Source organism: Salmo salar, chromosome ssa03, assembly GCF_905237065.1.
Source record: "Salmo salar chromosome ssa03, Ssal_v3.1, whole genome shotgun sequence".
Classification (NCBI taxonomy): domain Eukaryota; kingdom Metazoa; phylum Chordata; class Actinopteri; order Salmoniformes; family Salmonidae; genus Salmo; species Salmo salar.
Genome location: NC_059444.1, coordinates 55259792 through 55284444, shown reverse-complemented (window position 1 = coordinate 55284444; position 24653 = coordinate 55259792). Strand labels below are relative to the sequence as shown.

The 24653-nt window shown below is 43.1% G+C and overlaps 1 protein-coding gene across 1 annotated transcript in view; it reads right to left on the bottom strand.

The window, feature by feature from the left end:
• The window catches only part of LOC106600876 (corticotropin-releasing factor receptor 1), a 182928-nt gene that overhangs the window by 96132 nt on the left and 62143 nt on the right, over nucleotides 1-24653 (bottom strand). Inside the window, exon 3 of the mRNA XM_014192620.2 lies at nucleotides 18397-18450. Coding sequence (XP_014048095.1) covers nucleotides 18397-18450 — 54 coding nt within the window. The remainder of the gene's footprint in view (nucleotides 1-18396; nucleotides 18451-24653) is intronic.

The following is a 24653-nucleotide window of genomic DNA, read 5'->3' as shown; positions in this document are numbered from 1 at the left end:
ACACAAAGAAGGGGATCACAAAAGGAAAGAAAGAGAGAGAAAGACAAGAGAGTCGACAAGAGAAAAAAAAGACAGCATTACAACCAGTGGACTTGTGTCTGTGATTGTGGATGGGACAGAGGTTAAAATGAGCGCAGTGTCACAGCTGTCTAACAGAAAGCGGATGGTAACTAAAGAACAGGACATGAACACTGTGACCTGCCTAGCCTGTTGGGGATCTGATCCCGGTATTGGGATTTATTGTCAAGAGACCATGGCGGGAAATTCAAAACTGCAAGAATCTAATAATTTCAATTTCTCAAACAATCAACTATTTTTCACCATTTGAAAGATAAACATCTCCTAAATCCAACCACATTGTCCGATTTCAAAGAGGCTTTACGGCGAAAGCATAAAGTTAGGTTATGTTAGGAGAGTACATTGAAAATAGCTGTGTGCAATGTTTTGTCAATTCAAAGACAGGCGTCACCAAAAGCAGATAACCAGCTAAAATTATGCACTAACCTTTGACAATCTTCCTCAGATGACACTCCTAGGACATTATGTTATACAATACATGCATTTTTCCCATCAAGTTCATATTTATATCCAAAAAACAGCATTTTACAGTAGCAGTGAAATTCAGAATTTTTTCCCCCTCAAATGCTTCCGGTGAATCAATGTTACAATTTACAAAATTACTATTCGAAAACATTGGTAAATTATAATATTGTCATTCAAAGAATTATAGTTTAACATTTTGTAAATGCTACCGCATTGCCAGATTTCAAAATAACTTTACTGGAAAATCACACTTTGCAATAAACGGGGTGCTGTGCTAAGAACAATAGGCTAGGATATACAGGTTAGCACCATCTTGTAACCATCTAATATCAATAATACTATTGTCAATAATCCCTTACCTTTGATTATCTTCATCCATTGACACTTCCAGGAATCCCAGGTCCACAACAAATGTGGTTTCTTAATTTATTTACATATTTTTTTCAAAATTCTCAATACTGCCCCCTAGCCCCAACAGGCTAGCAGTGCTTACAGATAACTGGACCTGGCGACAGCAGGGTCGACCACACACACGCATGGTCACAGACGTCGTAACCATGGCACCAGTCATCAACTGAGCTGCAGCCTCAGGGCGTGTCTAGCTGTATTCAATTATAATAACCCATAACTTTTCTAATGTTTGAACATTGTACATTTTGGAAAGTTGTACCATGTTAGCCCATTATATTTCCATCCTTCTTGTATGAGGCGATGTTAAACAGTAGGAAGTCACTGCTTTGTTTAGACCACCCCTCAATCTAAAAATGCCAACAATTACATGAATAATGTTGATTGAAAGTTTGATTACAAATACTTGAAATGTGCAAAGTAAAAACTAGGATTACAGTTGCAATGCTGTAATGTATACTCACAATACAGCTACACTGTATCTGACTACGTAAGTACCATTTAAATACATGGTTATAGTGCCACCTCATATAAAGTGGGAAGCCAATTTCCTTGTTGATTTTTCCCATCTCTGTAAACATGGCATTGTAATACAATGCGATGGCAGTCAAGATAGGGCTTGTTATTGCCTGTGGAAAAATGATGGCTTCAGTTATGATTACAAACATATTACAGTAACCTATTACATGTAATGATATACTGTACTGTGTCTGAGCAACAATCTGTTTGCACTCAGGTGAAAAACTCATTGTATGAATTTTCTATTTACTGAAAATTGTTTCCTTAAAAATCATTGAACATGTATATTAACATATTAGTAAAAGATCCATGTTGTGTCACCACCATGGGATGGGAGACGGACAGAATGAAGTGTGATGTAAACAGAGAGAGGTCTACTTTCTTGAGGACCTGAATATTGACTAGTTTTCATCAAGCTGTCCACTCAAGAAGAAGCTTCTCATTGTAACCAGTGCCTGTATTCTGGTTCAGGTTATTAATCAACCTACCAGGGTGTTTACAAACACTACAGGAACAAGATCATTGATCACATTTGTACTAATACTGTAGAACTTTGTTGGATACAGTGATCACAATATAGTGGCTAAATCCAGGAAAGCCAAAGTTCCAAAAGCTGGGCATAAAATAATGTAAAAGAGATCATACAAACGATTTTGCAGTGACTTATTTAGATGATGTTAAAAATGTTTGTTGGTCTGATGTGAATCATAAGGAGCACCCAGATGCTGCACTTGATGAATTTATGGAATTGCTCCTTCCAATTATTGATAAACATGCAGATGTTAAGAAACTGACTGTTAGAACTGTTACGGCTGCATGGACTGATGAGGAACTGTATGGTTGAAAGAGATTTTTTATTATTTCACCTTTTTTTAACTAGACAAGTCAGTTAACCTGTTGGGTCTAGGGGGCAGCATTTGCACGTCTGGATAAAAAAAATGTACCCGATTTAATCTGGTTACTAATCCTACCCAGTAACTAGAATATGCATATACTTATTATATATGGATAGAAAACACTCTAAAGTTTCCAAAACTGTTTGAATGGTGTCTGTGAGTATAACAGAACTCATTTGGCAGGCAAAACCCTGAGACATTTTCTGACAGGAAGTGGATACCTGATGTGTTGTATTGACTTTAAACCTATCCCATTGAAAAACACAGGGGCTTAGGAATATTTTGGCACTTCCTATTGCTTCCACTAGATGTCACCAGCCTTTACAAAGTGTTTTGAGTCTTCTGGAGGGAGATCTGACCGAACAAGAGCCATGGAACGATGATGTCCCATTAGACACCTGGCGCGCGAGTTCATGTTGGGTACCCTCGTTCCAATACGTTATAAAAGAGTATGCATTCGTCCACCTTGAATATTATTCATGTTCTGGTTAAAAAAGGCCCTAATGATTTATGCTATACAACGTTTGACATGTTTGAACGAACGGAAATATATTTTTTCCCCTCGTTCATGACGAGAAGTCCGGCTGGCTTACATCATGTGCTAACGAGACGGAGATTTTTGGACATAAATGATGAGCTTTTTTGAACAAAACTACATTCGTTATGGACCTGTGATAGCTGGAAGTGACATCTGATGAAGAGAATCAAAGGTAATGGATTATTTACATAGTATTTTCGATTTTAGATCTCCCCAACATGACGTCTAGTCTGTATCGCAACGCGTATTTTTCTGGGCGCAGTGCTCAGATTATTGCAAAGTGTGATTTCCCAGTAAGGTTATTTTTAAATCTGGCAAGTTGATTGCGTTCAAGAGATGTAAATCTATAATTCTTTAAATGACAATATAATATTTTACCAATGTTTTCTAATTTTAATTATTTAATTTGTTACGCTGACTTGACTGCCGGTTATTGGAGGGAAACGATTTCCTCAACATCAATGCCATAGTAAAACGCTGTTTTTGGATATAAATATGAACTTGATAGAACTAAAAATGCATGCATTGTCTAACATAATGTCCTAGGAGTGTCATCTGATGGAGATTGTAAAAGGTTAGTGCATCATTTTAGCTGGTTTTATGGTTTTGGTGACCCTGTCTTTGACTTGACAAAACATTACACACAACTCTTGTAAATGTACTGTCCTAACATACTCTAAATTTATGCTTTCGCCGTAAAACCTTTTTGAAATCGTAAAACGTGGTTAGATTTAAGGAGATGTTTATCTTTCAAATGGTGTAAAATAGTTGTATTTTTGAAAAATTTGAATTTTGACATTTATTTGGATTCAAATTTGCCGCTCTTGAAATGCACCTGCTGTTGATGGAGTGCACCACGGGTGACACGCTAGCGTCCCACCTAGCCCCAAGAGGTTAAGAACAAATTATTATCTACAATGACGGCCAACATCGGCCAAACACTAACCCGGACGACGATGGGCCAATTATGCGCCGCCCTATGGGACTCCTAATCACGGTCGGTTGTGATACAGCCTGGAATTGAACCAAGGTCTGTAGTGACGCCTCTAGCACTGAAATGAAGTGACTTAGACCGCTGCGCCACTCATGAGCCGTGATGGGGCAAAAGGAGTGGCTAATAAGTCTGGCTGCACATCTGACTTACTGCACATTTTGAAATTATGTGACCTAAGCCAAGATCAATTATATAAAAATAATGAAAAAAATTTGCTGTACTTTAAATTAAATTAAATATTTCATCGAATCAGGTGGCTTATTCAGCACAAAACCATTTGACTTTGCCAAATATTTTAAAGATTTCTTCATTGGCAAAGTGGGCAAACTTAGGCAGGAAATACATCGTATTGATGAGAAATCCAACTGATGCATAAAAAAAACTAATAATGAAAGAAAAGCATTGCAAGTTTGAATTTTGTAAAGTTAGTATGGGAAAGGTGGAAAAATTATTGTTAACGATCAATAATGACAAACCTCCTGGCATCGAGGATGGTAGCTGACTCTATAGCCTTTCCTATCCGTCATATCTTGAATCTGAGCCTAGAGGAAAGTATTGTCCTCAGGCCTGGAGGGAAGCCAAAGTCATTCCGTTATGCAAGAGTGGTAAAGCGGCCTGTCAGCTTGCTGTCGGCTCTTAGCCTATTATGGCTAGGGGGCAGTATTTTCACGGCTGGATAAAAAACGTAACCGATTTAATCTGGTTACTACTCCTGCCCAGTAACTAGAATATGCATATAATTATTGGCTTTGGATAGAAAACACTCCAAAGTTTCTAAAACTGTTTGAATGGTGTCTGTGAGTATAACAGAACTCATATGGCAGGCAAAAACCTGAGAACATTTCATGCAGGAAGTGGCCTGTCTGACAAGGTGTCGTTCTTCTTGTCTCTGTTTATTGAAGAGTGAGGATCTTAGCTGTCCCGTGACACTTCCTACGGCTGCCATAGGCTCTCAGAAGGCGGCAAAAAGCTGAATCGTGGCTTTGCAGGCTCTGGCTGAAAAAAAGTAGCGCGTTTGGGTAGTGGCTGGTTACAGTACTGTGAGACTCAGGCTCGTGCCCGCGTCGACCGAAAGCTTTGTTTACTTTCCTCTGTTTAGCTAAATGGACATTCCAGGTCGGAATATTATCGCTTTTTTACGAGAAAAATGGCATAAAAATGGATTTTAAACAGCGGTTGACATGCTTCGAAGTATGGTAATGGAATATTTAGATTTTTTTTGTCACGAATTGAGCCATGCGCACGACCCTTATTTACCCTTTCAGATAGTGTCTGGAACGCACGAACAAACGCCGCAATTTGGATATAACGATGGATTATTTTGGACCAAACCAACATTTGTTATTGAAGTAGCAGTCCTGGGAGTGCATTCTGACGAAGACAACAAAAGGTAATCAAACTTTTATAATAGTAAATCTGATATTGGTGAGTGCTAAACTTGCCGGGTGTCTAAATAGCTAGCCCTGTGATGCCGGGCTATGTACTTAGAATATTGCAAAATGTGCTTTCACCAAAAAGCTATTTTAGAATCGGACATATCAAGTGCATAGAGGAGTTCTGTATCTATAATTCTTAAAATAATTGTTATGCTTTTTGTGAACGTTTATCGTGAGTAATTTAGTAAATTGTTAGCAAATTCCTCCGGAAGTTTGCGGGGGGTATGCTAGTTCTGAACGTCACATGCTAATGTAAAAAGCTGTTTTTTGATATAAATATGAACTTGATTGAACAAAACATGCATGTATTGTATAACATAATATCCGAGGTGTGTCATCTGATGAAGATCATCAAAGGTTAGTGCTGCATTTAGCTGTCTTCTGGGTTTTTGTGACATTATATGCTAGCTTGAAAAATGGGTGTCTGATTATTTCTGGCTTGGTACTCTGCTGACATAATCTAATGTTTTGCTTTCGCTGTAAAGCCTTTTTGAAATCGGACAGTGTGGTTAGATAAAGGAGAGTCTTGTCTTTAAAATGCTGTGAAATAGTCATATGTTTGAAAAATTGAAGTTTTTGTATTTTTGAGGAATTTGTAATTCGCGCCACGCCTATCATTGGATATTGGAGCAGGTGTTCCGCTAGCGGAATGTCTAGATGTAAGAAGTTAGCAAACTGTTGCAGAAAATGGAGTTTGACCAAATACAATGCTATTTCTCTGCAAACAAATTAACAACAGACTTTCAGCATGCTTATAGAGAAGGGCCCTCAACATGTACTGCACTGACACAAATTAATGATGATTGGTCAAAAGAAATTGATAATAAGAAGATTGTGGTAGTTGTACTGTTAGATTTCAGTGCAGCCTTTCGTATTGTTGACCATAACCTGTTGTTGGGAAAACGTATGTGTTATGGCTTTTCAACCTCTGCCATAGTCAGAACTATCTATCTAATGGAACTCAGAGGGTTTCCTTTAAATGGAAGCTTCTCTAATGTCAAACATGTCAAGTGTGGTGTAACACAGGGCAGCTCTCTAGGCCCTCTATTCTTTTCTATTTTTACCAATGACCTGCCACTGGCATTAAACAAAGAATGTTAGTCGATGTATGCTGATGATTCAACCATATATGCATCAGCAACCACAGCTAATGAAGTCACTGAAATCCTTAACAAAGAGCTGCAGTCTGTTTTGGAATGGGTGGCCAGTAATAAACTGGCCCTGAAGCTCTCTAAAACGAAGAGCATTACATTTGGTACAAATCATTCCCTAAGTTCTAGACCTCAGCTGAATCTGGTAATGATAGGTGTGGCACTTGGTGTTATCTTAGATTGTAAACTGTCATGGTCAAAACATATAGATTCAATGGTTGTAAAGATGGGGAGAGTGATGTCTTTTTTTTACATTTTTGTCACTCCTGCATTTCCCGTGGTGCTGGACTTACCCTGGTTGGTCTGTCATGACCCCACTATTTCGTGGCAACAGAGGGCTCTCAAGGTGTGGTCACGAGAGTGCTCAGGGAGGTGTGTGGGGGTTTCCATCGGTGTGACTACGGTGGAAAGTCCAGACCAGGTCTCCACAGTGCGCATCCACTCAGAATATGCAGATTTGGCTCTTGCCTTCTGTAAGAAGAAGGCGACTAAATTCCCACCTCATCGACGGGGGGATTGTGCGATAAATCTCCTGGTAGACGCAGCACTTCCCAGGAGTCACGTGTATCCTCTGTCACAGGAGGAGACGGTGGCTATGGAAACATATGTCTCCGAATCCCTGGGGCAGGGATACATTCGGCCTTCCACTTCACCTGCCTCCTCGAGTTTATTTTTTGTGAAGAAGAAGGATGGGGGTCTGCGCCGGTGTATTGACTATCGAGGTATCAATCAGATCACTGTGAGGTACAGCTACCCGCTGCCTGTCATCGCCAGTGAGATCGAGTCAATGCACGGGGCGCGCTTCTTCACAAAATTGGATCTCATGAGCGCTTACAACCTGGTGTGTATCCGGGAGGGGGACGAGTGGAAGACGGCATTTAGTACCACCTCAGGGCACTATGAATACCTCGTCATGCCGTACGGGTTGATGAATGCTCCATTCCAAGCTTTTGTTGACGAGATTTTCCCAGGACCTGCACTGGCAGGGTGTAGTGGTGTATATCGACGACATTCTGATATACTCCGCTACACGCGCCGAGCATGTGTCCCTGGTGCGCAGGGTGCTTGGTCGACTGTTGGAGCATGATCTGTACGTCAAGACTGAGAAATGTCTGTTCTTCCAACAGTCCGTCTCCTTCCTAGGGTACCACATTTCTACGTCAGGGGTGGAGATGGAGAGTGACTGCATTTCAGCCGTGCATAATTGGCCGACTCCCACCATGGTAAAGTAAGTGCAGCGGTTTCTAGGGTTTGCCAACTACTACCGGAGGTTTATCCGGGGTTTTGGTCAGGTAGTAGCTCCCATTACCTCACTGCTGAAGGGGGGACCGGTGCGGCTGCAGTGGTCGGCTGAGGCGGATAGAGGGCTTTTGGTCACCTGAAGGCTCTGTTTACCTCAGCTTCCGTGCTGGCTCATCCGGATCCCTCTTTGGCATTCATAGTGGAGGTGGACGCGTCCGAGGCTGGGATAGGAGCCGTGCTCTCTCAGCGCTCGGGCACGTCACCAAAGCTCCGCCCCGTGCTCTCTTTTCGAAGAAGCTCAGCCCGGCGGAGCGAAACTATGATGTGGGGGAGCTGTTGGCTGTTGTCAAGGCTCTGAAGGCGTGGAGACATTGGCTTGAGGGGGCTAAACACCCTTTTCTCATCTGGACTGACCACCGCAATCTGGAGTACATCTGGAGGGCGAGGAGACTGAACCCTCGCCAGGCAAGGTGGGCTATGTTCTTTACCCGTTTTGTTTTCACTCTATCCTACAGACCAGGTTCCCAGAACACTAAGGCAGACGCACTGTCCCAGATGTATGACACAGAGGACCGGTCCATGGATCACACTCCTATACTTCCGGCCTCTTGCCTGGTGGCACCGGTGGTGAGGCAGCTGGACGCGGACATCGAGCAGGCGTTACGCACAGAGCCCACTCCCCCCCAGTGTCCAGCTGGGCGCCTGTACGTTCCGTCTGCTGTCCGCGACCGTTTGATCTATTGGGCCCATTCGTCACCCTCCTCTGGTCATCCTGGCATCGGTCGGACGGTGCATTGCCTTAGTGGGAAGTATTGGTGGCCCACCTTGGCCAAGGACGTGAGGGTTTATGTTTCCTCCTGCTCAGTGTGCGCCCAGTGCAAGGCTCCCAGGCACCTGCCCAGAGGGAAATTACAACCCCTACCCGTTCCACAACGGCCATGGTCACACCTGTCGGTGGACTTCCTGACGGATCTTCCTCCCTCACAGGGCAACACCACGATCCTGGTCATTGTGGATTGGTTTTCTAAGTCCTGCCATCTCCTCCCTTTTCCCGGTCTCCCTACAGCCCTACAGACTGCAGAGGCCCTGTTCACACACGTCTTCCGGCACTACAGGGTGCCTGAGGACATATTTTCTGATCGGGGTCCCCAGTTCACGTCCAGGGTCTGGAGAGCATTCATGGAACGTCTGGGGGTCTCTGTCAGCCTCACCTCAGGTTTTCACCCCGAGAGTAACGGGCAGGTGGAGAGAGTAAACCAGGATGTCGGTAGGTTTCTGCGGTCATATTGCCAGGACCGGCTGGGGGAGTGGGCGGCGTTCATCCCCTGGGCAGAGATGGCCCATAACTCACTCCGCCACTCCTCCACTAACCTCTCTCCTTTCCAGTGCGTACTGGGGTATCAGCCGGTTCTGGCACCTTGGCATCAGAGCCAGATCGAAGCTGCTGCGGTTGACGAATGGTTTAAGCCCTAGGAGGAGACCTGGGACGCCGCCCATGTGCACCTACAACGGGCCGTGAGGAGGCAAAAAGCGAGCGCCAACCCCCACCGCAGCAAGGCCCCGGTGTTCGCACCGGGGGACCAGGTCTGGCTCTCGACCCGAAACCTGACCCTCCGCTTGCCCTGCCGGAAGCTGGGACGGCGGTTTGTGGGGCCATTTAAAGTCCTGAGGAGACTGAACAAGGTATGCTACAGGTTACAGCTTCCCCCAGATTATCGTATTAATCCCTCGTTCCATGTGTCTCTCCTCATGCCGGTGGTAGCTGGTCCACTCCAGGAAGCTGAGGTGCGGGAGGTTCCTCTGCCCCCTGTGGACATCGAGGGGGCCCCGGTGTATGCTGTTCGAGCCATCCTGAACTCGAGGCGTCAGGCAAGGGGCCTTCAGTACCTCGTAGAGTGGGAGGGGTACTGTCCGGAGGAGAGATGCTGGGTGCCGGTGGAGGACGTCCTGGTCCCTTGGTTGCTGCGGGATTTCCATCATCTCCATCCGGATCGCCCTGCGCCTCGTCCTCCGGGTCTTCCCCGAGGTCGATGTCGGCGCGCGGCTGAGGGGGGGGTACTGTCACGACTTCCTCCGAAGTCGGTCAATCTCCTTGTTTGGGCGGTGTTCGGCGGTCGACGTCACCGGCTTTCTAGCCACCGCCGATCCACTTTTCATTTTCCATTTGTTCTGTCTTTGTCTTCACTCAACCAATTACTTGTTTATAATTTAACCCTCTGTTCCCCATGTCATGTTTGTGAGTGATTGTTTATTGTAATTCGGTCCGTCTTTGTGGGCTTGTGATGTTACTTTGTAAATTTGTCTTTTTGAGTAAATTACATTGATTACTCATATCTGCTGTCCTGCGCCTGACTCTCTACACCAGCTACACACAGGACCCTTACACAGTCATAGGGTTAAGTGCTGTAAAGAAATACCTAGTTAAGCTGCAGCTGGCCCAGAATAGAGTGGTCCAGATCCAGAACAAATTAAAGGAAATGTACAGTATTATACAGAGCCATGAGTTCATGGAACTCCCTTCCATCGTATATAGCACTAGTGAACAGCAAACCTGGTTTCCAAAAACAAATGAAGCAACACCTCACGACACAACGCCTCTCCCCCAAGTGACCTACTTGTTGTGTGTATGTACTGATATATATGTGTACAGATGAAGTCTGAAGTTTACATACACATAGGTTGGAGTCATTAAAATTTGTTTTTCAACCACTCCACAAATTTCTTGTGAACAAACTATAGTTTAGGCAAGTCGGTAGGACATCTACTTTGTGCATGATACAAGTAATTTTCCAACAATTGTTTACAGACAGATTATTACACTTATAATTCACTGTATCACAATTCCAGTGGGTCAGAAGTTACATACAATAAGTTAACTGTGCCTTTTAAACAGCTTGGAAAGTTCCAGAAAATGATGTCATGGCTTTAGAAGCTTAGAAGCTAATTGACATCATTTGAGTAAACTGGAGGTGTACCTGTGGATGTATTTCAAGGCCTACCTTCAAACTCAGTGCCTCTTTGCTTGACATCATGGGAAAATCAAAAGAAATTAGCCAAGTCCTCAGAAAAGAAATTGTAGACCTCCACAAGTCTGGTTCATCCTTGGGAGCAAATTCCAAACGCTCATATGTACAAACAATAGTACGCAAGTATAAACACCATGGGACCACTCAGTTGTCGTACCGCTCAGGAAGGAGACGTGTTCTGTCTCCTAGAAATGAACGTACTTTGGTGCGAAAAAATGCAAATCAATCCCAGAACAACAGCAAAGGACCTTGTGAAGATGCTGGAGGAAACAGGTACAAAAGAACCTATATCCACAGTAAAAAGAGTCCTATATCGACTGAACCTGAAAGTCCGCTCAGCAAGAAAGAAGCCACTGCTCCAAAACCGCCATAAAAAAGCCAGACTATGGTTTGCAACTGCACATGGAGAAAACGATCATACTTTTTGGAGAAATGTCCTCTGGTCTGATGAAACAAAAATAGAACTGTTTGGCCATAATGACCATTGTTATGTATGGAGGAAAAAGGGGGAGGCTTGCAAGCCGAAGAACACCATCCCAACCATGAAGCACGGGGGTGGCAGAATCATGTTGTGGGGGTGATTTGCTGCAGGAGGGACTGGTGCACGTCACAAAATAGATGGCTTCATGAGAAAGGAAAATGATGTGGATATATTGAAGTAACATCTCAAGACATCAGTCAGGAAGTTAAAGCTTGGTCGCAAATGGGTCTTCCAAATGGACAATGACCCCAAGCATACTTCCAAAGTTGTGGCAAAATGGCTTAAGGACAACAAAGTCAAGGTATTGGAGTGGCCATCACAAAGACCTGACCTCAATCCCATAGAAAATCTGTGGGCAGAACTTAAAACGTGTGTGCGAGCAAGGAGGCCTACAAACCTGACTCAGTTACACCAGCTCTGTCAGGAGGAATTGGCCAAAATTCACCCAACTTATTGTGGGAAGCTTGTGGAAGGCAACCGGAAATGTTTTACGCAAGTTAACAATTTAAAGGCAATGCTACCAAATACTAATTGAGTGTATGTCAACTTCTGAGCCACTGGGAATGTGATGAAAGAAATAAAAACTAAAATAAATCACTCTCTCTACTATTATTCTGACATTTCACATTCTTAAAATAAAGTGGTGATCCTAACTGACCTAAGACAGGGAATGTTTACTAGGATTAAATGTCAGGAATTGTGAAAAACTGAGTTTTAATGTAAAACTGAGTTTTAATGTATTTGGCTAAGGTGTATGTAAACTTCCGATTTCAACTGTAACTGCTTGATGCGTGTGCGCGCACACACACACACACACACACACACACACTACATGTTAGTGTTTTTAAAAGTTTGGACACACCTACTCATTCAAGGGTTTTTCTTAATTTTTACTATTTTCTACATTGTAGAATAATAGTGATGATATAAAAACGATGAAATAACTCACATGGAATCATGTAGTACCCAAAAAAGTGTTAAAGAAATAAAAAATATATTTTATATTTGAGATTCTTCAACGTAGCCACCCTTACCCTTGATGACAGCTTTGCACACTCTTGGCATTCTCTCAACCAGCTTCATGAGGTAGTCACCTGGAATACATTTAAAATAGCAGGTATGCCTTGTTAAAAGTACATTTGTGGAATTTCTTTCCTTCTTAATGCATTTGAGCAAATCAGTTGTGTTGTGACAAGGTAAGGGTGGTATACAGAAGATAGCCCTATTTGAAAAACACCAAGTCCATATTATGGCAAGAAGAGCTCAAATAAGCAAAGAGAAACAACAGTCCATCATTACTATAAGACAAGAAGGTCAGTCAATGCAGAAAAGTTCAAGAACTTTGAACATTTCTTCATTGCAGTCACAAAAACCATCAAATGCTTTGATGAAACTAGCTCTCATGAGCACCGCCACAGGAAAGGAAGAACCAGAGTCACCTCTGCTACAGAAGATACGTTTATTACAGTTACCAGCCTCAGAAATTAGCCCAAATAAATGCTTCACAGAGTTCAAGTAATTGACACATCTCAACATCAACCATTCAGCTGAGACTGCGTGAATCAGTCCTTTATGGTCAAATTGCTGAAAAGTAACCACTACTAAAGGACACCAATAATAAGAAGAGACATGCTTGTGGCAAGAATCACAAGCAATGGACATTAGACCGGTGGAAATCTGTCCTTTGGTCTGATGAGTCCAAATTTTAGATTTTGGTCAGATGAGTCCAAATGTTTTATTTTTGGTTCCAACCATTGTGTCTTTGTGGGACACAAAGTAGGTGAAAGGATTATCTCCACATGTGTGATTCCCACCGTGAAGCATGGAGGAGGATGTGTGATAGTGTGGGGGTGCTTTGCTGTTGACACTGTCAGTGATTTATTTTGAATTCAAGGAACACTTAACCAGCATGGCTACCTGTCACGCCCTGACCGTAGAGATCCTTATTATTCTCTATGTTTGGTTAGGTCAGGGTGTGACTCAGGTGGGGAAGTCTATGTTTTTTGTTTCTTTGTTTTTGGGCCAGTGTGGTTCCCAATCAGAGGCAGCTGTCTATCGTTGTCTCTGATTGGGAAGCATACTTAGGCAGCCTGTTTTCCACCTGTGTTTGTGGGAGGTTCTTTACTGTTTAGTATCTGTGCCTGACGGAACTGTTCGCTTTCGTTTTGTTGTTTTTGGTTATTCTTGTTTTGAGTGTTTCTTGTAATAAATTATCATGAACACTCACCTCGCTGCGCTTTGGTCCACTTCTACTTCTAACAACGTCGGGTGTTACACTACCACAGCATTCTGCAGCGATACGCCATCCCATCTGGTTTGTGCTTAGTGGGACTATCATTTGTTTTTCAATGGGACAATGACTCAACACACCTCCAAGCTGTGTAAGGGCTATTTGACCAAGAAGGAGAGTGATGGATTGCTCCGTCAGATGACCTGGCCTCCACAATCACCCGACCTCAACCCAATTGATATTGTTTGGGATGAGTTGGACCACAGAGTGAAGGAAAAGCAGCCAACAAGTGCTCAGCATATGTGGGAACTCCTTCAAGACTGTTGAAAAAGCATTACAGGTGAAGCTGGTTGAGAGAATGCCAAGAGTGTGCAAAGCTGTCATGAAGGCAAAGGGTGGCTATTTTGAAGAATGTCAAATATAAAATATATTTTGATTTGTTTAACACTTTTTGGGTTACTACATGATTCCATATCTGTTATTTCATAGTTTTGATGTCTTCACTATTATTCACGATGTAGAAAATAGTAAAAATAAAGGAAACCCTGGAATGAGTAGGTGTGTCCAAACTTTTGACTGGTACTGTATGTAAATTGTGAAGTCTTTTGTCTGTAAAGTTTTTTTTTTATGTGTCGAACCCCAGCAAGACTAGCTGTCACCACTGGCGTCGGCTAATGAGGATCCTAATAAATCAAATCAAATAGATATTGAATAATGTTAAACATGACTTGAAAAAGCAATCAGTTCCATCTCCTACAGAACTCTATGTGTAACCCCAGCTGAATGGAATTGAAATGTCTGCTAAAGAGATTAGTGCATTGAGGTGTAACTGGAACTGTGTAGACAGAGAAAAGTGTAGGTTTTCATTCACGTCTGAAACAGAGCCTTTCTAGTTGATTTGCATCAGGGCTTGAAGAAGGTGGGGATGCATTCACTCTATAAAGTGTGTAATTGTCCAAAGCCTTGGTGCTCTCTGTTTCCTCACATCTTTGTGTGGCAGACCTATGCTAACAGACTGTGTTAATCTGCTATGCCTTGGGTGGATGGCATTTGTACCTTGTAATTGGGAAGGAAGTGGATGGTGTGTGTGTGTGTGTGTGTGTGTGTGTGTGTGTGTGTGTGTGTGTGTGCATGTGTGTGTAGAAGATCTATTAAAGGAGCTGTCGAAGCTCTTGATCGTTTTGACACGGCAGGCAACATTAGTGACCTTTTAGATACACCTCATCACAGAAGTTACCACAAACGTCACAAGCCGTGACCGGTCTCCTATTGATTATCCACACTACTAAGTACAGAAGCGGCTTTACAAGAATCCCAAAGATAATTAGATTAATAGTCTTGCAAACCCGACCCTTGTCAACAGCAGTGACTAGGGTCTGCAATTCATGACGGACTCTTTTGGTTGTTCGATAAGGGGAAAAATGATTGTTTCCGGGGTGTTTCGCCTTCAGACAGACAAATCTCCCAACAGATCATGAGGCAGACATGCCAGAACATTACAATTTCAATCCAAAATGTACAAGCAAAACATTTGCAGTTGTTTAAATGATGGTGGTTGATGCAAACTAGCTACTTGTGATATGCACATATTAAAAAATAACCTTTGTTATCTCCATCTTGCTAGCCACTATTTTGTGTATGGGGTTTGTGGCCAACAAGGCAGTGACGCAGGCAGTTTCTCTATGACAAACTGACATTCTATTACGCACAGACATTACATGTTAACCCGGAACATTGGATACATAGTGGGAGGCAACTGGGTTAGCTTTCGTTGTATATAGATTATCTCAGCAATAACCATGCTTGCATCTCAGGTCTCTGTCTCTCTTTACGATGTTTTCCATTTCTATTTTAGTAATTTAGCATACACTCTTATCAGAGCGACTTACAGTTAGGGTTAGGTTGCAGTTTTCCCCTGTCATGTTTGTTCATTACTGCAATGCCTGAGCACAACAGATGATAGCAATATATGTGCATAAAGATGAAAGCATGATAAAATAATATTTCTGATTCATGGAAAATAAGCAAAGATGGGTCACAATCTGTGTGGCCTGCTATGGACCCGTAATCCACCGTGGGTCACTAACATACTAGCAACAACACGCTAGTGGAAAACATGCTTACAGGTAGTGTCGTGGAAAATTGTCTTAAGAATAACACTTCTTACAAGAACTTGTAAATTCAATATAGACTTTAATACAGAGTAATAAAGCCGAGCCGGTCCGCGGAACAACAACTGCCTTCCTTAGGCCCCGGCTCTGCTTTTATGCATATACAATACATAGGTCCATCCTTTATGTAAATGAAGTAAAACCCCCTATGCATTCTGCCACCTTTTTCTTTCAACCCAATTGATAATGCCCTCATCTGCTTTTAGCTCTAACATTGTAGTGGCTGGATAACGCCCATATCTGCTTTTAGCTCTAACATAGTAGGGGCTAGACTCTCCTCATATGGATATGAAAATAATGCATGCATTGCAGGCTTACGCTTGGCATATATTTAGTCAAGTCCATACATACAGCTTGCTTGGCCTTTACGTGGTTCCTGCTTGGGGATGTATATCCATCTGTTATTTCCACTCAGGGCCTGCTGTCAGTCTCCTCTTTCGCTAGCTAATGTATTTCTATCTTTCTTTCCCTCAGCAAGTCTACCTTTCTCCCACAGTAGCGGCAAACCTGAACCTGGAGATAAGGGGATTAACACCTCAACACCTCACTGCGGCCTTCCATGATGACCATACCAACAACAAAACAGCAACAACAGCAACCACCACACTAGGGATGCAGCTGGGCAGGTAACCTTTAATGACAGCTGCTGCACTACCAGTGAGGCGGCTGTGTCTGTTAGTCAGGTGAGCTGGGAGAGTGGGAGGAGAGAGGGAGAGAATGAGTGAATGAGAGGGAATGGTAGAGGGAGCGAGGTTGAGAGAGTGACAACAACTGAATGAGAGAGACGGAATGAAAGAGAGAAACGTAGAGAACAGCAGACTGTGATGAAGAGGTAGGCAGATTGCTTGGGTGGATAGGCTCTGTTTAGCTATAACACCATGTTGAAATAGTAATTGAGGCAAGCCATATCTGGGCTAGGTAGATGTCAGTACCCTTACGGAAAAAACACATGAATTTCACATATGATCACGTGATCTTCTGTGAAGTTAATGTGATAACGTGACAACATGTAAAAGCAACCTGTGATAACGCAAAACCACAAATGTGAAAACATGATCTAATGTGAAATAAATGTGACAATTAATGCTTTTAATATGGAAAACTCCAAATTCGATTTTCACGTGAACGTTTTTCACTTGTGAAAATGCAATTAAACATGTGAGAGTTAGATTTTCACATGTGAATTTTTCTTAATGTGGAACTGCAAATTTGATTTTAACATGTGAAAATTCTATTCCACATGTGAGAATTCAGTTTTTAAGTGAAAGTTGTTCACATGAAAGTCCAAATTCGATTTTCAAATGTGAAAATGTGTCAAATGTGAAACTTAATTTAAAATATCATCACATGCCGTGTTCCAAAACTACATGGTTTCACATGTGAAAGGATGTGATCACATGTGAAAATCCACATATCATCACATTTAAAGTTTTACAAAACCATGATTTCACATGTGAAATTTCACATGAAATGATGTGGTTTTTCCATAAAGGGTTATGGATGGATAAATAGATGGAGTAAGAGAAGAGAACACATAAGCAAAATAGGAGGTGTCTGTCTGGGTACATTTAGCGTTGTCGGACTACATTTGCTAGTGATTCGATGAGTCGTAAGGAGAGAAGACTTTCCAATGTTTTTTTTCTCCCCAAAGATTTAAAACTTCAGTGAAGACATCCAAGCCTCACTATGTAAATGAGAGAGGTAGAGACGCTGGAGGGATTTGAAAACCCAGCACAACCCCAAACACGATTCTGATAAACTAAAATGGAGATAAAACGCAAAGTTGTGGAGCTGCAGGCAGTTTAAAACTAATTAGAGCACGTCAGATTGGAGATGGCAAGCAGGCAGCCCTCATACGGCTGATAACATTACTCTGGGCTTTGGTAGAAAAATGTGTTACTTATTAATCAAACAAAGGGGACTCTAATTTGTCCTGCACAACTTTTACAACTACAGGCAGCAATGCATCATGGGCTGCCAAAGAAAAGCCCTAGTGATTGGCTTAGAGAAAATCCTCCCCTTCATTTCATGGGGGTCAAATTTATCTTTCTTTTTTGGTAGAGCACAGCGGGATGTGACATTTACTTTAAACAGTAAACCGAATATAGAAAAAAATAGGACTGTAAAATAAAGTGTAGTGGCTAAATTGTCTAATATAATTGTCCCAATGCAATTTCCATCCTAATAATTTAGCTAGAATGGAGAGTGGTGGAAGTATGAAAACAAGCATTTCACTACACCCGCAATAACATCTGCTAAATATTTGAATGTGACCAATAAAATTGGATTTATTTGATTTGTATAGTTCTGACTCATACAAATCCAATGTCCAGAGTCTGATTCAAGTTGGAACGTGTTAATCCATTTATTTGTTGTTACTCTCTTTACAAAAATTGAAAGAAAAATGTAACAAAATGGATTCTGATTGAAAATGGAAATGAAAAGGTCCTTAAATTCAAACTAAACTAACACACATTGCATGGCCTGGCATTACCAATACTTTTTTTTCACATACCTTCAGACCCTGAAGGTTGATTAATGTCTAAGATGTTGCTGTGCATAAGTGCAGCACTTTGTCAGTTGAGTAACAAAACTAGCCCTAGACACATGTTTTCTCTGTATCAAAATGAATGCAGCTCTTTTGTGTTACATACCGTGAATCATATATTTTGCAAAAGCATAAAAAAAGTGACACATAAACTGATACCAGGCAAAACACACTTACACTTTGGGACCACATGAACATTTCTACTGTACTCACCGGCAGTGACATTGCTGGGCGTGAGGGTCAGATTCCACAGTGCCAACGTACGTGCTGAAACACAAGAGGAAAATCATATATTAATACACCACTAAAATATACAGAAAACACATGAATAAAACCATATTCCATTTACAATTCATGTATAGTCCTATTCAGGTTTGAAATGACGATGGATACGTGTTGGATCAATGGTGACAACAAAGAAAGAAAAAGAGACTCAATGTCATAAAAGTCTTGTAATTATCTTCTTTGTATTCTGTCCTCCATTACTTTTAAAACGTGCTACCAGTCAACATAGACAATTAGGCACGCAAGACGCAACACTAGTGAAATTATTTCAACAATCTGACAAGGTGGAATACAAGAGAAAAAAGAAGAATCGTCTTTGATTAATATCTGTAAACATGATGCTTGCCACTGTAACCAACCATACCTTACACCCCATTCCCCGATCCCTCACCCACCCCTCTCCCCTTACATTTGCACAGCACTTCATTTCATACTATACATAATATACTGCTCAAAAAAATAAAGGGAACACTTAAACAACACATCCTAGATCTGAATGAAATAAATAATCTTATTAAATACTTTTTTCTTTACATAGTTGAATGTGCTGACAACAAAATCACACAAAAAGAATCAATGGAAATCCAATTTATCAACCCATGGAGGTCTGGATTTGGAGTCACACTCAAAATTAAAGTGGAAAACCACACTACAGGCTGATCCAACTTTGATGTAATGTCCTTAAAACAAGTCAAAATGAGGCTCAGTAGTGTGTGTGGCCTCCACATGCCTGTATGACCTCCCTACAACGCCTGGGCATGCTCCTGATGAGGTGGCAGATGGTCTCCTGAGGGATCTCCTCCCAGACCTGGACTAAAGCATCCGCCAACTCCTGGACAGTCTGTGGTGCAACGTGGCGTTGGTGGATGGAGCGAGACATGATGTCCCAGATGTGCTCAATTGGATTCAGGTCTGGGGAACGGGCGGGCCAGTCCATAGCATTAATGCCTTTCTCTTGCAGGAACTGCTGACACACTCCAGCCACATGAGGTCTAGCATTGTCTTGCATTAGGAGGAACCCAGGGACAACCGCACCAGCATATGGTCTCACAAGGGGTCTGAGGATCTCATCTCGGTACCTAATGGCAGTCAGGCTACCTCTGGCGAGCACATGGAGGGCTGTGCGGCCCCCCAAAGAAATGCCACCCCACACCATGACTGACCCACCGCCAAACCGGTCATGCTGGAGGATGTTGCAGGCAGCAGAACGTTCTCCACGGCGTCTCCAGACTCTGTCACGTGCTCAGTGTGAACCTGCTTTCATCTGTGAAGAGCACAGGGCGCCAGTGGCAAATTTTCCAATCTTGGTGTTCTCTGGCAAATGCCAAACGTCCTGCACGGTGTTGGGCTGTAAGCACAACCCCCACCTGTGGACGTCGGGCCCTCATACCACCCTCATGGAGTCTGTTTCTGACCGTTTGAGCAGACACATGCACATTTGTGGCCTGCTGGAGGTCATTTTGCAGGGCTCTGGCAGTGCTTCTCCTGCTCCTCCTTGCACAAAGGCGGAGGTAGCGGTCCTGCTGCTGGGTTGTTGCCCTCCTACGGCCTCCTCCACGTCTCCTGATGTACTGGCCTGTCTCCTGGTAGCGCCTCCATGCTCTGGACACTACGCTGACAGACACAGCAAACCTTCTTGCCACAGCTCGCATTGATGTGCCATCCTGGATGAGCTGCACTACCTGAGCCACTTGTGTGGGTTGTAGACTCCGTCTCATGCTACCACTAGAGTGAAAGCACCGCCAGCATTCAAAAGTGACCAAAACATCAGCCAGGAAGCATAGGAACTGAGAAGTGGTCTGTGGTCCCCACCTGCAGAACCACGCCTTTATTGGGGGTGTCTTGCTAATTGCCTATAATTTCCACCTGTTGTCTATTCCATTTGCACAACAGCATGTGAAATTTATTGTCAATCAGTGTTGCTTCCTAAGTGGACAGTTTGATTTCACAGAAGTGTGATTGACTTGGAGTTACATTGTGTTGTTTAAGTGTTCCCTTTATTTTTTTGAGCAGTGTATATAAACTCAGCAAAAAAAGAAACGTCCCTTTTTCAGGACCCTGTCTTTCAAAGATAATTAGTAAAAATCCAAATAACTTCACAGATCTTCATTGTAAAGGGTTTTAACACTGTTTCCCATGCTTGTTCAATGAACCATAAACAATTAATGAACATGCACCTGTGGAACGGTCTTACAGACGGTAGGCAATTAAGGTCGCAGTTATGAAAACTTAGGACACTAAAGAGGCCTTTCTACTAACTCAGCAAAACAGCAAAAGAAAGATGCCCAGGGTCCCTGCTCATCTGCATAAACGCGCCTTAGGCATGCTGCAAGGAGGCATGAGGACTGCAGATGTGGCCAGGGCAATAAATTGCAATGTCCGTACTGTGAGATGCCTAAAACAGCGCTACAGGGAGACAGGATGGACAGCGGATCGTCCTCGCAGTGGCAGACCACGTGTAGCAACACCGGCACAGGATCGGTACATCTGAACATCACACCTGCGGGACAGGTACAGGATGGCAACAACAACTGCCCGAGTTACACCAGGAACGCACAATCCCTCCATCAGTGCTCAGACTGTCCACAATAGGCTGAGAGAGGCTGGACTGAGAGCTTGTAGGCCTGTTGTAATTCAGGTCCTCACCAGACATCCCCGGCAACAACGTCACCTATGGGCACAAACCCACCATCGCTGGACCAGACAGGACTGGCAAATGTGCTCTTCACTGATGAGTTGTGGTTTTGTCTCACCAGGGGTGATGGTCGGATTTGCGTTTATCGTCGAAGGAATGAGCATTACACCGAGGCCTGTACTCTGAAGCGGGATAGATTTGGAGGTGGAGGGTCCATCATGGTCTGGGGTGGTGTGGCACAGCATCATCGGGCTGAGCTTATTGTCATTGCAGGCAATATCAATGCTGGTCGTTACAGGGAAGACATCCTCCTCCCTCATGTGGTAACCTTCCTGCAGGCTCATCCTGACATGACCCTCCAGCATGACAATGCCACCAGCCATACTGCTCGTTCTGTGCGTGATTTCCTGCAAGACAGGAATGTCAGTGTTCTGCCATGTCCAGCTAAGAGCCCGGATCTCAAACCCATTGAGCACGTCTGGGACTTGTTGGATCGGAGGGTGAGGGCTAGGGCCATTCCCCCCAGAAATGTCCGGGAACTTGCAGGTGCCTTGGTGGAAGAGTAAGGTAACATCTCAAAGCAAGAACTGGTAAATCTGGTGCAGTACTTAATGCAGCTGGTGGCCACACCAGATACTGACTGTTACTTTTTATTTTGATCCCCTCTTTGTTCAGGGACACATTATTCAATTTCTGTTAGTCACATGTCTGTGGAACTTGTTCAGTTTATGTCTCAGTTGTTGAATCTTGTTATGTTCATACAATATTTACACATGTTGTCACGGGTGTCGTAGGGTAGAGACCAAGACGCAGCGGGAAAATGTACACTCATCTTCTTTTTATTAGGTGAAGAAGGAAAAACACATATAACGTATACAAAACAAAACAAACTTGACAGTCTTGTCACGCAAAACAGCTAAACAAGAACAATCTCCCACAAAAAAAACATGAAAACAAACTCCTAATTATAGGAACCTCAATCAGAGGCAACAATAACCAGCTGCCTCCAATTGAAGGTCCAACCCCAATTAACTAAACATAGAAATACACAAGACTAGATAGAACATAGAACAATCTAACAAACCCCAGACTAATAAATCAAATACCCCTCTACCTAAACACATACACAAAACACACCCTGAACCACATAAATCAAACACCCCCTGCCACGTCCTGACCAAACTACAATAACAAATAACCCCTATACTGGTCAGGACGTGACACATGTTAAGTTTGCTGAAAATAAACGCAGTTGACAGTGAGAGGACGTTTCTTTTTTTGCTGAGTTTACATGGAAATATTCCCTTTTTCTCTCCGGCGTATGCTTTGATGTACAGTTGCATTATTCAAAAAGTGCAGGGTACATGGCACCCATGGAGCATGTTTCGTTTGAGCCAGGGCCGCACCGCATCTCATCATGAAGGAAACCTAGCACTCATGACTGTCAAATAGTTCCTTCCAAACATAATTCCATTCCCGTCTACCTTCTCTTTTCCCCTCATTGAACTTAGATCAAAGGACAGTTGGATAGAGTACGCTATCTATGTCAATAAAACATGAATATATATTAAAATATTCCTAAAGTACAGGCAGTTTGGGCTGTTTTTTAATAATGTGATGAAGTCAGAGGCAGTTTCACATGAATGGACAGACCGTTCTTTCATTTAATCTTAGATCATCCTCAAGTCCTGAGCCGGAATATAGAGGTCACACAGCACACTGTAGTGGCTCAAACACACAACCCATTTCATCCTCAAAACACTGCTAACTGTTTCCATGATTCATCCTGTATCTTTGGTGGATTCATATCCCATTTTGGTGGGAGTCCATGTTCATGTTCAATATGTGAGACTTGGCCTTGCTAGTAGGCTGTGTAATGTTGATATGATGGTTGATATTTACGATGCATTTTCACAGCTCCTAAAGGCCTGTCTCTTAGGCCTTCAGTCTGTTCCCCCTAACTGCCACTGTGGCTGCCATCCACTGACATAAAACAAGTTGGCCCAAGAACATGATTTCAACATAAACGGTTGTTATGTTCAGAGAAAGACACACACAGACACACATCCAAGCACTTAGCACGCATACACACACGCACACACACACACACACACACACACACACACACACACACACACACACACACACACACACACACACACACACACACACACACACACACACACACACACACACACACACACACACACCCTCTAACCAATGGACCGCATGTCCACACACTGTGAGCACTGTGAGGACTATGAGGACATGCAGTCTGCTCGTTGGAGGGTAGGTCACACAGACAGCACACACAGCACGTGTGATACTACATTGATAACACAAGTCCTACAATCCATCTTCAGAATTATTCTATAATAGAGGAATTCCCCAGGGACGTACTCACTCGTGATGACTGTGTCCATGCTCCAAACATTACCAGAACATCCTCCCCTAACAGGGAACAGGCTGTGGACATGGCTTGTGACAGTCCATCCATTATAAATAGTTATAATTAGAGAGGCGGCACCCTATTCCCTACATAGTGCACTACTTTGACCAGAACCCTATGGGCAAAACTAGTGCACTACATAGGGTGCCATTTGGGACTCAGACAATCATTCCAGAGAGACTGCAGGACCCTAGTGTTCCTATGCCCTTGGTTCAGGGAGCTTTCAGGTTCAGTGAGCCCCTGTATGGGTAGATAATATGTCAAAGGACCTGGCCAATGAGATAACATGCCCTGCAACCTATACAGGCTCAGAGCCAATACAGTACAAATGGATCCCTGTGATCTCTCTGATACCTCGAAAAACCCATAGAGATACACAGTATTGAATTTGCTTTTCCATCTCAGTAAACAATCATTTCACAGTACTGTATGTATTCAATGGGCAATCTAATAGATCACCCATCTCCCAAGACCAAGTCCCATCTCATGATGGTCTTCTGTACAGTAGCAGAGGTCAATGCCCTCTATTCTAACAGCCGGGGTCAGTGCGGCTGACTGAACGCAACTGAAGAGAGGTCAGAGTCAGAGTTGTCCTCCAGCTAGTCACCCTACTGTAGCACTCAGAGTATACCCTTCACACTGGTCTCAAATTCTATCAAGAACTCAAATATCACACAACTACTAGAGAAAGGTGCCACTCTTCAGTGCACTGGTGGTACTGTTGCCTCTAAACCAACTACCATAACAATTGTCAACAGCATACCATCCTGCATTCCTCTGAAGCTAAGCAGGGTTGGTCATGGATGGGGGACCAGATGCTGCTAGAAGTGGTGTTGGAGGGCCAGTAGGAGGCACTCTTTCCTCTGGTCTAAAAGTAAATATCCACAATAGGACAGTAATTGGGGACATTGCCCTGTGTAGGGTGCTGTCTTTCTGATGGGACACTGAACAGGTGTCCTGACTCTCTGTGGTCATTCATTATTGTAAAAGTAGGGGTGTTAAACCCAGTGTTCTGGCTAAATTCTGTCCATCATACCATCATGGCCACCTAATTATCCCCAGCTTGTAACTATTCCCCAGGTTGTTGCTGTGAATGTCTTC